This window comes from Pseudocercospora fijiensis, assembly GCF_000340215.1.
Source record: "Pseudocercospora fijiensis CIRAD86 unplaced genomic scaffold MYCFIscaffold_4, whole genome shotgun sequence".
NCBI lineage: Eukaryota > Fungi > Ascomycota > Dothideomycetes > Mycosphaerellales > Mycosphaerellaceae > Pseudocercospora > Pseudocercospora fijiensis.
The window spans coordinates 4,972,346-4,987,284 of NW_006921535.1; the positions used below are offsets into that span (position 1 = coordinate 4,972,346).

General features: G+C 52.1%; 6 protein-coding genes across 6 annotated transcripts; 3 read left to right on the plus strand and 3 right to left on the minus strand.

Moving 5' to 3' along the window:
• Positions 1–161: 161 nt before the first annotated feature.
• Positions 162–1,753, minus strand: MYCFIDRAFT_81635 (uncharacterized protein; the record flags this gene model as incomplete). The annotated part of the gene is made up of 4 exons (XM_007927828.1): positions 162–173; positions 505–1,155; positions 1,329–1,368; positions 1,536–1,753. The coding sequence occupies 4 exons, from the start codon at positions 1,751–1,753 to the stop codon at positions 162–164; spliced, it is 921 nt and encodes a 306-aa protein (XP_007926019.1).
• Positions 1,754–2,407: 654 nt separating this feature from the next.
• On the plus strand, positions 2,408–3,375 carry MYCFIDRAFT_135879 (uncharacterized protein; the record flags this gene model as incomplete). Its single annotated transcript, XM_007928524.1, has 2 exons — positions 2,408–2,846; positions 2,939–3,375. 2 exons carry the CDS (start codon positions 2,408–2,410, stop codon positions 3,373–3,375), a joined length of 876 nt encoding a protein of 291 aa, XP_007926715.1.
• Positions 3,376–3,517: 142 nt separating this feature from the next.
• MYCFIDRAFT_174952 (uncharacterized protein) lies at positions 3,518–7,638 on the minus strand (the record flags this gene model as incomplete). Its single annotated transcript, XM_007928525.1, has 15 exons — positions 3,518–3,554; positions 3,592–3,654; positions 3,684–3,732; positions 3,776–3,823; positions 3,878–3,951; positions 4,019–4,053; positions 4,097–4,197; positions 4,252–4,324; positions 4,355–4,389; positions 4,430–6,868; positions 6,915–6,927; positions 6,959–7,117; positions 7,144–7,292; positions 7,327–7,539; positions 7,590–7,638. The coding sequence occupies 15 exons, from the start codon at positions 7,636–7,638 to the stop codon at positions 3,518–3,520; spliced, it is 3,537 nt and encodes a 1,178-aa protein (XP_007926716.1).
• Positions 7,639–10,009: 2,371 nt separating this feature from the next.
• On the plus strand, positions 10,010–11,190 carry MYCFIDRAFT_116958 (uncharacterized protein; the record flags this gene model as incomplete). The annotated part of the gene is made up of 2 exons (XM_007928526.1): positions 10,010–10,521; positions 10,581–11,190. Coding segments are annotated over 2 exons (1,122 nt in total), but the record flags the coding sequence as incomplete, so codon positions are not given.
• Positions 11,191–12,279: 1,089 nt separating this feature from the next.
• MYCFIDRAFT_6894 (uncharacterized protein) lies at positions 12,280–13,068 on the plus strand (the record flags this gene model as incomplete). The annotated part of the gene is made up of 1 exon (XM_007927506.2): positions 12,280–13,068. A coding segment is annotated over one exon (789 nt), but the record flags the coding sequence as incomplete, so codon positions are not given.
• A 693-nt stretch (positions 13,069–13,761) lies between these two features.
• MYCFIDRAFT_211363 (uncharacterized protein) lies at positions 13,762–14,902 on the minus strand. The gene has a single exon (XM_007928527.1). It carries the CDS (start codon positions 14,733–14,735, stop codon positions 13,935–13,937), a length of 801 nt encoding a protein of 266 aa, XP_007926718.1. The 5' UTR covers positions 14,736–14,902; the 3' UTR covers positions 13,762–13,934.
• Between the last annotated feature and the right edge of the window lie 37 nt (positions 14,903–14,939).

A 14,939-nucleotide genomic window follows, 5' to 3' on the forward strand; every position in this document is an offset into this window, starting at 1 on the left:
TTCATTGTCTAGCGAATATTCGAATAAGATGGAGGGGGGAACAAGAACAAGGCTTGGCTGCAGGAAAGAACAGTTCAGTGAGATGCTTGAGGCTTTGGGGGAGATGAGGAGGATGCGAGCCATTCTATGGAAATGCCAAATTCGAAGCTATACACCTGGGACTAGACATTGGGCTGCCGAGGAGAAGGCAGCTGAAATTCTTTGCGCAGGAGGAGGAAAAAAGCTTCTTATACATTCTTGAAAATCCACTCACGCAAAATTCATGCCAGCCTACTCCAACTTCCACTCCCTCAACATCCAATCCCCGTTCAAAGTAATCAACACCTTCCTCTCCTCATCATAAACACATTCATTACTATACAACTCCAACTCCTTCCCCATAGGTCTCTGAAACCTCCACTTCAAACCCCTCTCCCGATCCCAAACAAAAAAACTATTCTCCCCATCCGCAGCCGCAAGAAACCATCCCTTCCCATCAAGCCACCTGACCCCATTAAAACTCACAAAAGTGCTATGCATCGCCTCCTCAACCCCCAACTTCAAAACCTCATCCACCCGATCCCAACTCGCAGATTTCTTCTGATCATCAAACGGCCTCCAAAGCAAAACCCCCATCCCATTCCCCAAAGCAATCGCATCTCCCCCCGGTGCCCAAGACAAATATCTGATCCACGCCTCCGTCTTCAAACCCTCGCGTTTTAATTTCAGAATTTGGGATTCGGCTTCGATGGAGTAAATCGAAACGCAATCCGTGCCGGCGAAGAGGATGTGTTTCCCATCGGGAGAGAAATCTCCGCTCCAATCTTGAACGTCGCCGGAAGAGATTTTGGAAATTTCCCGGCCGTCTGATGCGCTCCAGAGACGGAATGTGCCGTCCCAGCTCGCGGAGGCGAGGAGGGAGGAGTTTGTTGGGGAGAAGGATGACCACATGATTGCGTCGGTGTGGCCGTAGAGGTAGGTTGCGCTGTGGATGTTGGAGAAGTGGCGGACGATGATGGTGGGGAGTAAGGCGGGTTTTCGGGGGCCGGATTGTGTGGATTCGTTGTTTAGGACTTGGAGCCATCTTTCGCCGTCGGCGCTCAAGGGTTTGGAGCCGAAGGATGGGAAGTGGCCTTTCCAGTGTGTGAGTGAGTGGAGGCGGTTTTTCATGTCTGACTTTATCAATGTGTCGACGAAGCCTTTCCGGATTTCTGCTAGGGCGTCTGTGTCGAGCTCGTGGTGGGAGGTCAGGTCTTTTGAGATTGATTGCCGACATAGATTTGTCCGCTAGGGCTTCGATTGCGAAAGGCATGGTGCGGGTCAGAGATTTGCCGTCGCTGTCGAGATACCATGCGATGATGTCGCCTTTCTCCCTGAAGATTTTGGAGTCTGAGAGAATCATGTACTTGGTACCGTCTGGAGTATCTGCTTTGACAATATCTTCGACGAAGAACATGTCGTTGACATTGCTCTGGTGGCCAACAAGCTCTGCTCTGATCTCTTTCTTCTCGGCGGTGTATATGCGGATAACAGAGTTGCTGGCAACGGCAAGATACTTGTTGTCGGGGCTCAGAGCCATGGCTGTGCTAGACACTTGACGGTCTGCGGAAGCGTCCGTTTTGACGATTTCCATCGAGCTGTGCTCTTGGCCCCATTCCAGAGGTCCTCCCGAAGACGAGGGTGCCCATTCTGCTGTCTCACCATCAAGCTCGAATTCCTTCTCAACTTTCAAGACGTACTCCTTCAAGAACTTCGCGCGGCTCATGGAAGGCATGATTGTAGAATTGCTGATGAGATAGAAAATTGGACTTGGAAAAGTTGGACGACTTGGATTTGTAGGCATCCAGGTGATCTCTCATTGCTGCCTGGATGCTTTCGAAGGATCACAAAGTTACTTCACATCCCACCCTGCGATGCTGCACCAAGATACGGACTGAGCGGGACCTGTGATCGGAGGAAGGGCTGCGAGGATGCAGATCTTGGCCGCGGGACTGCGTGTCTCCCCTTATGTGACTTGCCATAGTGTGGCATGGCCATCTTCGATCTCATTGTGTGCATCTAGCATATCGTGATAAAGCTCGTCGTTTCGAGAAGACCGGCCGCGGCAGTGCGCAGTCAAGTCATCCATATGAGCAAGCCGGTGTCAGTCATAAGTAAGATGATGGTGGCAAAGAAACGAGCATTGATGAAGACATTGAATATGGTTGTGACATCTTCTTGTACTGTAGTGTTGTTGCGGTCGGGAATACTGTAAGCAAGCTCGGTTCATCTCCGGCAATCCGATCTCGCCTCGATCTCGGGAAGCTCTTCGTGACTTCATCAACCTCTTTTGCGCGAGCCATTGAAGCATGCTCAACACCACCAAAAGCCCAACCCCGAACGTCCTCTTTCCTCTTTGCATTGTACTCCCACCTGTACCACCACGATCATGGCGTCGACCCGCATGGTTCTGCGCGCCAGCAGACTGGCAGCCCGCAACAGCGTCCGACCATTCTCCACAACACATTCAAGACTCGGACCAGTACCACTCAGCGAACGCGGCAATGACACCGCCGACGAGTACCGACGATACATGAAAGAGAAGCCATTGAACCCCCACATGACCAACACCACCTCAACAATCGCCAACGAGATGCCGAGCATTGGCAAAGATAGCCCACCGCCAGAGTTAATCTCCAGCGTGGATCCAAAGTTCACTCCCAAGGACTCAGTTCCCAAGGAGACAAGAAAGATGACAGGCGGCAAACAGTCCGGCACTCCAAAATCCGGCCCCAATGCAGATCTCCAAGTAGGTGAAATCGAAGGCATAGAATTCAAAGTCGCTCCCCTCCGCCGCACCGGCGAAGACGCAAATACCATGCGTGCCCGTCTCCTATGTAAGCACACTTTCAAGAAATGGTCACCTTGCTGACGCTGATTCTTTTCGTAACAGACCAAAGCCGGAAAAGAGGGACATTAGAATCGGACCTCCTCCTCTCCACCTTTGCCGACGAACATCTCGCCCACATGACGCCCAAACAATTACAACAATATGATATCTTCCTTGATGAGAATGATTGGGATATTTATTACTGGGCGACGCAAGAGCCGACACCGACTTCGATGGCTTATGCGGAAGGCGCAGGTCCTGGGGCGGCAACTCCTGATGTGCAGGGTAAGGAGGGACCTGTTAAGCCTTCTACTGGCGAGTGGGCGCAGACTGTCGGCACTTTTAAGCCTGCGTACAGACCTGTGCCGCAGAGGTGGAAGAATAGTGAGATTCTTTCTATGTTACGGAAACATGTTGTCAATCGGAGTGCTGGGGCACCGGTTCTCGAGCAGAAGGGGAGTGTTGTTCGTGATAAGAAGGGAGGGGGTTTGGGATTCATGCCTGAGCTGAAGAACTTCGATCAGTAGTCATCCATCTGGTGGGGATAAGTTGTCAAATATACATGTACATAGGAAAACGCAACCAGGTTCGACCCTTTGATCTGAGAATTTCTTCCTATTCACTGATATATAAATCTGCGCTCTATCTACCGAAGTCTAACTTTTCCTTTCAGAAAACTCGCCGACATGCATACCATGTTACGAATCTTCCGAAACAGGGAACTCGATATTAGGTAGCACTACTCCAAGTCTCCAACTAGATATCTTCCTCCCTCCAACCCGTTTTTTTCCAAAAATTCTCCATTACTCAAAGAAACACACAACTCCGCCATCACCTGCCCAGGCCAGGAAACCCACAAGAGCTGACTCTGACTCTAACTCTGACTCAACGGCACGCCGATACAGTTATCAGAGAGCTAATTCTGACGACTGTAGCACTGGAACTTAATCAACCCCCCCTCCCCTCCCCCCCTCCCTTCTAGAAATCAAACCACAGAAAAACAGGGCAGCCGACTATATAGATATATACAGTATATTTGAGTCAAAGTACCCAAGGTAGAAAAGTAAGGAATTCCGAATCCGTGACAAGTAGTAGAAATAATTCTTTTTCTTGAACCTTTCTCTTAATTAAATATATGTGAAAAGTTCTTCAATCATTTAATGAAATCACAGGTTTGAACTTTTTCGGTGACTGACGAATGGTGGCTAGTTATGGTGTTTAAATAGGTGAAGGAGATATGTTCATTACGAGTGTACTCGATGGACTGTACGCAGTAGGTATATGATCGCAAAATCCTCGCGAGTCTCGCTGAAGCGCCTTGTCAAGAAAGAAATGTTCCAGATCTCTCTCTACCCATCCATGAAAAACACATTACCTTAAGATCGCCTTTCATGCTCCAGCACCTTTCCAGTATCCCGGAGTCCGATCGTTCTGTTGTGCCGATTTTGTGTGCTTCCGCCAATTCTCAGGTCGTACCTATCTTACAATGGTGTTGCATGTATGCACCATGGGGGGTATAAAGCCTCTCTCTCTCTCATCGTCTCGCGCCCGCAAGTTCCAATTTTCGAATTATCTGATTACAGCTCTCCACTCTCACGCTCACTTCTTCTGGGCACAGCTGCAGCCTCTCGCCTGCGCGCTGCTCCCAAAACTCCTTCCTCTTCTTGACAAGTTCCAGCGGTGTGCCCTCTGCTCCGCCGATGTCCGAATTCGCGCCGGCGTTGAGGAGAACCTCGACGACCTCCAAGCTGCCCGGGTGACCGGCTTGACTCGCAGCTATGGCAAGTGGTGATCCAAATCTACCGTCTTTGTCTCTTTGATTCACCAGCGCTCCTTTGTGTATGAGCATCTTCACGACTTCGTCGTTGCATAGCCAAGCGGCCGAAAGGATGGGAAAGCCACAGAGTCCGCCCTCGCCAGACACGCTAGCGCCATGCGAAAGCAGAGCTTTGATTTTGTTGTTGCCCTTCTGGAAGACGGCGGAATTCATGCGGCAGACATCGCACGAACCTTGCATGTCTTCGGTAAGTCGGTGTGCAACGACTAAGCTTTGGATCTCTGAATGATTCCAAAGTGCCGCGGCAGTCAATGTGCCGTCCGCATGTCCGAGGAAGGACGGATCCGCTTCTCCAGAATTCAATAGTTCCTCAGCTCTCCTGAGATCGCCTCTGTGGACAGCGCGATAAAGCGTCTTGTCATAGATTGCTGCGGGCGGAGGAAGAGGCTTGGTTGGGTGGTACTTGCCTCCTCCCCACATATGCTTGACGTTTGCTCCAACATTCTTGAGAGACATCATCTTCAGGCGCTTCTGGAGGCCATTGATGTCCATATTGCCATTGGTCTCGTCGCATGGAGCCGAAGCGTACGTGTTGACGCTGATGGCAAAGCTCGAAAGGGAATGAGATGAGTTGCGTTTGCTGTTACGGAAGAGCGCATCTACGGACCAGCGATTCTTCCGGTGGCGGTCTCGAGCAGCCATAAGTTCGTTGACATCAACGATATAGGCCTGAAGCTGAGCTTGCTCCCAGTTTCTCAGCTGGTGCCACAGACGGAAGCAGTCTGGGTCAGAGAGCCTGCTTTCATGGCCTTCCTTGGATGGAGGATGATGCCCTGTGCAAGGAGTTTCGTGCTCGAAGTTGAAGCCGCAATGGCCTCGGGCTGCCGAGTCGAGGTGTTTCTGCAGATCTTCTTCGTGATCGAAGCCCACCTGGCATTTCTTGCACTTGTGTTTTCCCTTGAATGTTTCCAGATGCAACTGCAAATGATCCAGCAAGGTCTCGTCGTCTTCGAATGGGTTTCCACATATAACACACATCTTCGGTTCCGACGACAACCATGACTCCACATCTCGGGGTTCAGTGGGTATTGCGCTCTTGACCACAGTCTCGCGTAGCTTCTGGGGTTTGGGTTTGGGGTTCAGCACTCGCTCGATTACATCGTTCGCCACATTCGAATCGCGAGGGGACTCGGTGGATAATGTGGGGCGGCTTGATGTTTGACGACTGCGGCTTGAGGAAGACGGCCGGCTAGAGACGGATTCAGGTGGAGAGATGCTGACAGTGGGAGGGGGAGGTGGCTTCTCCGCTCGGAGGCTTGCACTTGAGTGCCTCCTTGGATGTTTGTTTGTCTTCTTGGTGGGTGGCTCCATGGGGACTTGGTAGGTGTACTCCTCTTCTGCAGGCTCACCAGGCCATGGCGTGATTGTAGTCTGTGGAGGTGAGGCTTCCAACTTGATAGGAGTATGCGACCAGTCCATGCTACCACTCCGACTACTCTTGCTCTCGCCAGGCTTTCGAATGTCTGCCAGTGACCTGGTACTTCGAAGGTGAGATGGCGGAGGAAGCTCATCGGGAATCGTCATGGCGGTCATGGTTGATGCCATGGAGTATCCGGACATGGACTTCCCGCTCTCGTCAGACGACAGCGACCTATGTTCGCTGGCGTCGGATGCAGCGGAAGACAAGTCGATGGGATTGGCGCCAGTAGCCTCACCATGCTGCTCTCTGCGATGTCTCTGCAAGTCGTGGTTGCGGCCAAACGACCTGCCACACTTGAGGCATAGATGTCTCTTATCTGGCTGCAAGCCGAGCCGTCGTCTGTGCATGTCGGTGTGACGGTGACGAGCTAGAGCTCTCTTCTCGGTGTAGGTAGTGCCACACGCATCGCACTCATATCGATAGTTGATGCGAGCGCGCTTATTGGGAGGGAGATTGGTGTCGGGCGACGGGGCGTCGTTGCTGCTGTGGCTGTCTTCTGAATGGGTGTATTCGGTCTTGACGTCGACGAGGTGCGCGTTCTCCTCCGCAATCGGGACGAGGGCCGCGTTGTTGTTGCTGCTGTAGGACCAGTGAGGATGGGGGTGTTGTGGGTGAAAATGTGGTGCTGGTATGGTCTGCAAGTCCATGCTTGATGGTCTGTGTCCAAACGAATGTGAGGAGGACGGGCTAGGGTAGCATCGACGATGGCATGCGCCGTATGCAGGATCAAGATGTCCAGATGATATCGGACATGTACATTGGGCTATTGTTTGTGTTGGCACGAGCCGAAAGGTAGCGCAGCGTCAAACAAGCCAGCAAAGACTAATGATTGACGTGCAGCAGTGCGATTGACGCTCCGGGCGCTGCTACATGGACGTGGACGTGGATGTGGAGACCGTGAGCGTGACCGTGACCGTGGACATGAAGCAGTGCAGTGTGGATATTCTGTGCTGACCACGATCGGGTGGAGGTTCGAAGGTGGGCGAAGTGGTGCAGTCGGCGGACCCTTCATCTCATCAGCATATGCAAGCCATCCACCATCCACCATCCACGTGCATCAGCACCCGCTTGCCACCAACCAACCTCGAAGTGGCGAGCGCCGTCTTCCCACGCCATCCGCTTCGGGCAGCAGCCAAGGCCGATCCAGGGACTCTGCGAAAAGCGGATGCTCTGCCGGACCAGAATGCCTGAGGCGTTTCATGTCTGCGAGCCCTGCAGCACCCATCATGACAGATCGCCGGGAGACGAGCCCAGAACAGCAAACGCCTTCAGAGATTCGGCCTTCTGCGGCTCCATTGCACACCACTTTGGCATCCTCGCCGATGCATGAGTCTCGACTGTCTGCTTCAAGCATGGAGCTGCACGAACTCTCGCCGATGCCTGTCTTCTGAAACATGAAGCCTCCCGTCTCGTCAGGTGTCTGTATACTGGCACCTCGCTAAATCTCGCTTAACTCGCTTCGTAGAGGACCCGTAATTAATGACGTTTGTGTGGGCCCGCCAAGACCCACGATTTTGTATGTGTTCGGGGCATAATTTTGGGAATTATCGAAACAACTGATACCTTATCGCCTCTACTATTATCGCGCTAATAGAAGAACCGGCGCCTAGAAGCCACAATAGCTTTAAGGCTATTCGAGAGAGGCTGTTTCTTGCTAAGAAGGACGTTGCTATGCCGTACGACGATTTCCTTATCGCTATAAAGCTAATGTCTAATATATACAGTCGCAATAAGGTCACTAAGGTAAAGCCTAATCGTACTAGCGGTAGATACCTATCGAAGGCATATTATCGTTGTATTAAGTCGAAACGGACAGCGGCGGCGGACAAGAAGAAGGGCGTAGAAGGCGGTAGTAGTTATTATAAACCCGAGTTTGCTACTAACGACTATTGCAAGGTTAGCTTAGTCGTTAATATATATTAGGACAGTAAGCAAGGCTCTCCTATTAATGTCGTTGTTAAGCGGACCGATTATCGTTATTAGTACACCTATACGCTCTAGCAATGCGACGTACGGCGGTCGAATGCCTATTTTAAGGAAACAGGCTAGAAGTTATTAGATTAATTACTACGGACTAGTCGAGTAAGAGTGGAACCGCCGCTTCAATCTATACTATAATCTATAGATAGGCGCGTAAGAGCACTACGACAGACGGCTACTATAGGCGCCAACTAATAAGGTATTAGAAGAGCAGGTAGAGCGAGTGCGACAATAGCGACAGTAAGGTAGATAGACAGCAACAGCGACAGCAAGGCAGATAGACAGACAAGCAAGAGCGCGTTAACAACACCTATATTTTGCTATACTATTAATGCCTTACCAACACTTTGGCTTCATTTTGAACTGGTGCCGGCGGCGGCGATAGCAGGTGCCAGCGGTGCCAGCGGTGCCAGCGGTGCTACGCTATTCCCAAAGAAGAGCTGGAAATAGGTGCGTTTCGTCATAATTGTTGGGAACCGCGTACTTCCGAAGGCACGTGCGGCCTTGGCGGTGCCAGAATACAGACACCCGTCTCGTCCCTTGAGCATTTGCCAGCCACCTGCCTCATCGAGGAATCCCGGTGCACTTCAGCATTTACCTCCTACGCCCTCTGCGAGAGCTGATGATGGATGGAAGGAGGGCGAGAAGCTCACGCCTCCCGTGTGCCTCGCTCCTCGCTCCTGTACGCGACGGGAGCTTTCCAAAGTTCACAATGCTTCTCCATGCATGAAGAATCGCCTCCTTTGACTTCACCACCTGAACATCGAACTCACCTGATTCGAGTTGATGAGGAAGAGCCGCAATCTGTGACAGGCCCTGGAAGGCTGTCTATTATTTGAGTTGCAAAGGAGTCGGCCTACTGCTGTAATGATTAATCTTTGTAGTTGTCAGGCAGCAATGCATCCGAGTCATGCGGCCGCCATTTCGGCACGCAAGAGACGACTACTGTAGGAGATGGTCGGGCACAAAGACATTAGCTGTTCGGGGCCGTAGTCGATTCACATTTTGCGCATAAGACCTTCGTATCTTTCTTCCGATAGGAGGCGGAGGAGCAAAAGGAGCAGGAGTTTGCAGGCTCGTAGCAGTTCGCAGCAGTTGCAGCTCTCCTAGCAAGGCAATCCAGGAGTTCATCATCAAAAGGCGCGCTTCGACAGGCAGCCAGCCAGCCATCAGATAAAAATTCACAGGCCCAGTTGCCTCCTCTCCCGACAGTGGCCACATCAGCTGAGCCATAGAATCGCAGAATAACAATTGGATCTGCAGACTCCTGATATGCGCGCTGAAGCACGCTTTTCGCTGCCTGCTCCTCGCCGGTGGCATGCACATTCTGCTCAGGCATGCAGCCTCGTGAGAGCCTCAGCTGGCACTCTGGCACTTACGCTGAAGAAGCAATGCAATGCGACACACCGTCACGCGACACACAGCGCGCTTGGCTCTGGTCAAGAAGGGAGGGGAGGCATGACTTTTTGCTTGTTGGAAAATTGAATGTCAATAAGTAATCATGGTATATACTGCACGCCAAACAATCCAGGAATTGCCTTTCCGTAGGTTCTATCGGTTGTGGGGAGTAGAACTGATACAGTGTTTCTCTTGGCAATAATGACGTGAGGGTCTTTCTTCACTACATCTACTTTCACCCCTCGCCTCGTGCAGCTTTCTGACAGCTCAAGCGGCAGTAATAAACTTGGTATGCCTGCACCTGCCATGCTGTCCGCCTGAACAAACTTCGACAAACCAAAACAACCCAAACCACCACCACCTGGCCTACTCTCCGTCCGTCCCTCCACCTCCTACGACTACCCTTTCTCTTCCGCCTGCACAGCGTTATTGTCGCGCCGCCACGATGGTGCTGGGTCATAGGAAGAACTCGCTCACATCGGGCAGCCGGTCCAGCATGGAAGGCCACAGTGACGCGGAAGATGGTGATGAGACGGTCGTCAGCTCCGAGCAGGGCAGTGTCCTGAGCCATATCATATCACAGTTACGCCCAGGCGCCGACCTCAGCCGCGTAACATTGCCAACTTTTATTCTCGAACCGCGCAGCATGCTGGAACGGATAACAAACTTCATGGCACATCCTGAGACTCTTCTCACACCTCCCACCATTGACGACCCTGTCCAGCGATTCGTGGCAGTCACCACATTTTACATGAGCGGATGGCACATCAAACCACCAGGCGTCAAGAAACCTTTGAACCCCATCTTAGGGGAGATATTCACCGGCTATTGGGACTACTCGGATGGCACCAGGGGATACTACATCTCTGAGCAGACCAGCCATCACCCTCCTAAAAGCAGCTATTTCTTCATGGCGCCAGAGCACCACATCCGGATCGACGGCACATTGAAACCACGAAGCAAATTCCTGGGCAACAGTGTAGCCAGTTTCATGGAAGGCATTGCCGTTCTCAGACTTCTCAATAGGAATGAAAGATAGTACGTGCTCGCAGCATGCGTGGGCAGAACGCATGAAATCTTATGCTGACGGTGACCAGTTTCGTGACGCAGCCAAACATATACGCACGCGGCATTCTCTTCGGAAAGATGAAATATGAGCTTGGCGATCATGCGGTCGTTCGATGCCCGGAGACGGGTCTAGAGGCAGACATTGAGTTCAAGGTGAAAGGCTGGGTTGGCGGTACTTACAATGCGATTGCCGGCTACATCAAAGACAGCGAGACCGGAAAGAATCTCTACGAGCTGAGCGGACTTTGGAACGCGCAAATGTACATCAAGGACCTTTCGACCGGCCAAAAGGAGTTGCTCTTCGACGCGTCGCATGCAAAGCCGAGCATTCCGAAGAGCAGGCCATTGGAAGAGCAAGCCCCTAGAGAAAGTCAGAAGTTATGGCACAGCACGACCGCAGCAATTAAGAAAGCTGATCAGAGGACTGCGACTGATGAGAAGTCGCGGATAGAGGATCAGCAAAGGAAAGAGGCGGCTGAAAGGGGAGACCAGGAGTGGAAGCCAAGGCTGTTTAGAGCTGCGCCTCCGGGAGATGAACAAAATCTGGATTGGGTCATTGATGCGGAAGTGGACCACACTGCACCAGTGGAGAGGCAGATTGAGCAGATACTGGCTATTGCTCCAATCCTGCCTGGACAGACATTACAATCATCACAGCAACACCAAATCCCGCAGAACCTGCCGCTGGAAGACGCTGCACCGCAAAAACAGGCTCAGCAGCAGCAAGCTGCAAGCGCAGACTTGATAGATTTTGGGCAGAACGAGGAGTCCGCTCACCAGACACAATCAGCGCCCAAAGTACAAGAGCCGGAAGAGATGACATCTTCGTCGCTGCAGCAGCCATTGGTGCCGACACAGGCATCGCAGACCACGCCTGCTGCTATCGGTAGGAGAGGGGGATATGGCGATCCCATCAGGCGAATGGATAGTACCGGCGACGAGGACGTCTTTCACGACGCAGAGTCATGAAATTTTGCACAGGATGATTCTCGGGCATTAAAGGCGTAGGCACGAGCGTTGCTGCATCAGTTATATACCACACTCACGAAAGCATGAGCATTCAACAGAACATGTCTGCATCTTTCCACTTGAACGGAAAATCTTATACTGCATCTTCGTTCCAGGACGGAACCCACTCATAGTACACAGTAATTGTTTTTATGATTAACAGGGTCTGCAGATCAGGTTTGCGAAGGGATGTGAGGAGAATGGTAAAGTCGTCTTCTCAAAGATTACCCTAATCGGAAGTGTTCAACCCTTCGGTTTCGGATTGAGAGCTCTGGGGAAAGGTTAAGTAGTAAGGTTCAATGACTTGCATGTGTGAAAGATGAAGCTCTGCTTGATGATCGCGTAGTCTCCTCTTCATGTTAAATTTACCTATGTAGCAATGTTTGAGTAGAAAGTCTGGCGGCTGAGGCCATAAAGATTGCTGGAGAGTAATATCTATGTACTGACAGTCTGATGCTTCTTGGCGCGACGGATTCATTGTCAACGGCGCCGCAGCCTCACTTCACACACAAACGGCCGTCGCGACTGCTTCTACCCGACCGAACCAACAAGATGGCTTCATCAGACCCTCGAAAACGCGCCGCAGTTCCACCTCCACCACCACCGCCACCAACAGAAGAGAACAAGATGGAGGTGCCCGTCCACCCCGAATCGCGACCCGCAAGCGCAGCACCTCCCACAACAACACCTCCAAAACCACAAACCACCACGACAAAAGAAGAAAGCAATGGCGGCTACAAACTCCGCTTCTGCACCGTCTGCGCCTCAAACAACAACCGAAGCATGGAAGCCCACCTGCGCCTCACCACCGCCCCCTCAGGACCCTATCCCACCATCTCCTTCGGCACAGGCTCCCTCGTCCGCCTCCCAGGCCCCAGCATCTCACAACCCAACGTCTACACTTTCAACTCCACCTCCTACGCAAACATGTACGACGAACTCCTCGCGAAAGACAAACGCCTCTACAACGCCAACGGCATCTTACCCATGCTCGAGCGAAACAAAAACGTAAAATGGGGACCGGAACGCTGGCAGGATTGGAAAGTTGGCGTTCCGAGGGTGGGGAAGAGGTGGGTGAACCCCCAGCAACAGGAAGGCGTCGTCGCAGACGCGGAGTATTCTGAAGATAAAGGGTATCAAGGCACCGAAGCCGGGACTGTAGACATCGTAATCACATGCGAAGAACGGTGTTGGGATGCCGTGATCGATGATTTACTCTCTCGAGGCAGTCCTTTGAATCGCCCAGTTCATGTTTTTAATGTGGATATCAAGGATAATCATGAGGAGGCTTTGGTGGGGGGTCGAGCGATTTTGGAGTTGGCGGATGCGTTGAATGCTGCGGCGAGGGAGGAGAGGGAAGGGTTTTTGAGTTGTGGGGGGAGTGCGGAGGGGTTTGATCGCGGGAGGGCGGGGAGGGAGGGGTTTGATGAGAGGGTTCCGGATATACTGGCGAGGTGGCAGGAGAGGTGGCCGCTTTTGCCGGCGTTGTGGACTTTGGCTTGGTTTTGAGAGGGTGCTGGAAATGGGACTTTGAAGATGGAAATGGGGAGAGAAGAGATTGATCATGGACTTCGTGCTGAGCAAGATATTGCTCGAGGACCTCTACGCCGAACCGGATGTTCCAACGTGAATCGTGAGAACTGGTCGGGATAGCAGAGATGGTGGTCTCTGTTGACCTCTTATACTCGCATGAGGATTGCCATCCGCTCAACGCTCGGCGCACATTGAGAAGTCAGAATGTACTCGGAATGAGCTGGACCAGGTCTGTTGCAGAGGGGGACAATGAAAGTCGATATTTGAGGGAGAGTAGACTACATATGGACCGAAGCAGTGAGAGGAAGCTTCTGCTTTAGCATAGTAGAAAGAAAGCTTACTCAGATGTCCTTCGCGGCAGGCACCTGAGCTTTTGTGGAAATTTACAAATGCTTTCCAGCAGGTGAAGTTGGAATCGTGCGTCACGACAGTGCTTCCAAGTGCGTTTTCTTGATCCCAACGTGGTGCCATTGTGATGGAGACATGCAGGTACGCGTTATGAGAGCTAAGACAATAAGTGGATTCGTCGTGCCATGTTTGCATCAGGTCGTGTGACATCACGGGTGGTGTATCTTCGGCGTCAACGAATGAAGGTGGAGGGGTTCGTGGGGCACGTTGTGTTCGGTTCGGTTCGGTTGTTTCCAAGATCGTGGTCAAGAACACAGAACACGAATTGATAAGATACTAGAATTCGTTGACATTCATTTTCGAAGCTACATTTTTCGGTATGAATTTTCACATCAGAAAGTATTCTCTCTCTCCGCAGCAAGCTCGCACTACTGGGGGAAGTCCGAAGTTTGTGTTTCATAGCTCATAAGATCGTTTTTTTTACTTTGCTGCATTTACCTGCAAGTGTAGCCGCCGTCGATGAGGAGATCAGCACCAGTGGTGTAGGTCGAAGCGTCAGAGACGAAGTAAACGTAAGCAGCCTTGAGCTCCTTCGCAAGACCATCACGACCCATGGGGATCATGGAGTGCCACAGCTGCTGAATGTCTTTTGGCACGAAGTCGGAGAGACCGGTGTCGATGTAACCTGGCGAGATGGAGTTGACGCGAGCAAAGTCACGCCATTCGTTGGCGAGGGATTTGGCCATGTGGATGCAGCCGGCCTTGGAGACGTTGTAGGACGTTTGTTCTTGTGGGAAGTTGGCGATGTGGCCGGACATGGAAGAGGTGATGACGAGGGACCCGGTGCCTCGCTCCTTGAAGTGGTGGCCGACGGCTTTGGCGCAGTTGAAGGTTCCGTTCAAGTCGACGTTGATGACCTTGTTCCAGTCTTCGACGGAACCGTCGAGGATCCCGCTGTTGGCAGTGGCGCCGGCGTTGGCGATGAAGCCGTCGATCTTGCCAAAGTCCTTGATCACGTCGGAGACGAGCTTCTCCACGTTGGCGTAGTCTTGGACTTTGCACTCGTATACGCCGACTTTGACGCCGTACTTCTCCTGCAGCTCCTTGGCGTTCTTCTCCGCGCCCTCTTTTCTTGATGCGTAGGTGATGGCGAGGTCGGCTCCCATCTCTGCGCAGCCGCGAGCGGCTTCGATTCCCATTCCCTTGGGTCCGGAAGCGCCGGTGACGACGACGACCTTGCCCTTGAGGGAGAGGAGCTCAAGGAGCGACTCGGCTTCTGGGATTCTCTGAGGCATGTTGGTGGTGGGTGTTTGGATGTAGAGGGATTGATGAGGATCTCAGGGACGAATTTTGTTCAGTAGAGTGTGGATAAATGGATGAATGGGAAACAAGTGCCGCGATGGGCACGAGCAAATCTTTTAAACGGTCCTTCTGCTCCCAGCGACGTATCTGCATGGCGCGGTAGGGACAAGTCTTCATTGGATACGTAGCTGGTCGTC

What these genes read in the sequence shown, in the direction of transcription:
- MYCFIDRAFT_211363 (XM_007928527.1), bottom strand. Translation starts at nt 14,735, where the DNA reads ATGCCTCAGAGAATCCCAGAAGCCGAGTCGCTCCTTGAGCTCCTCTCC.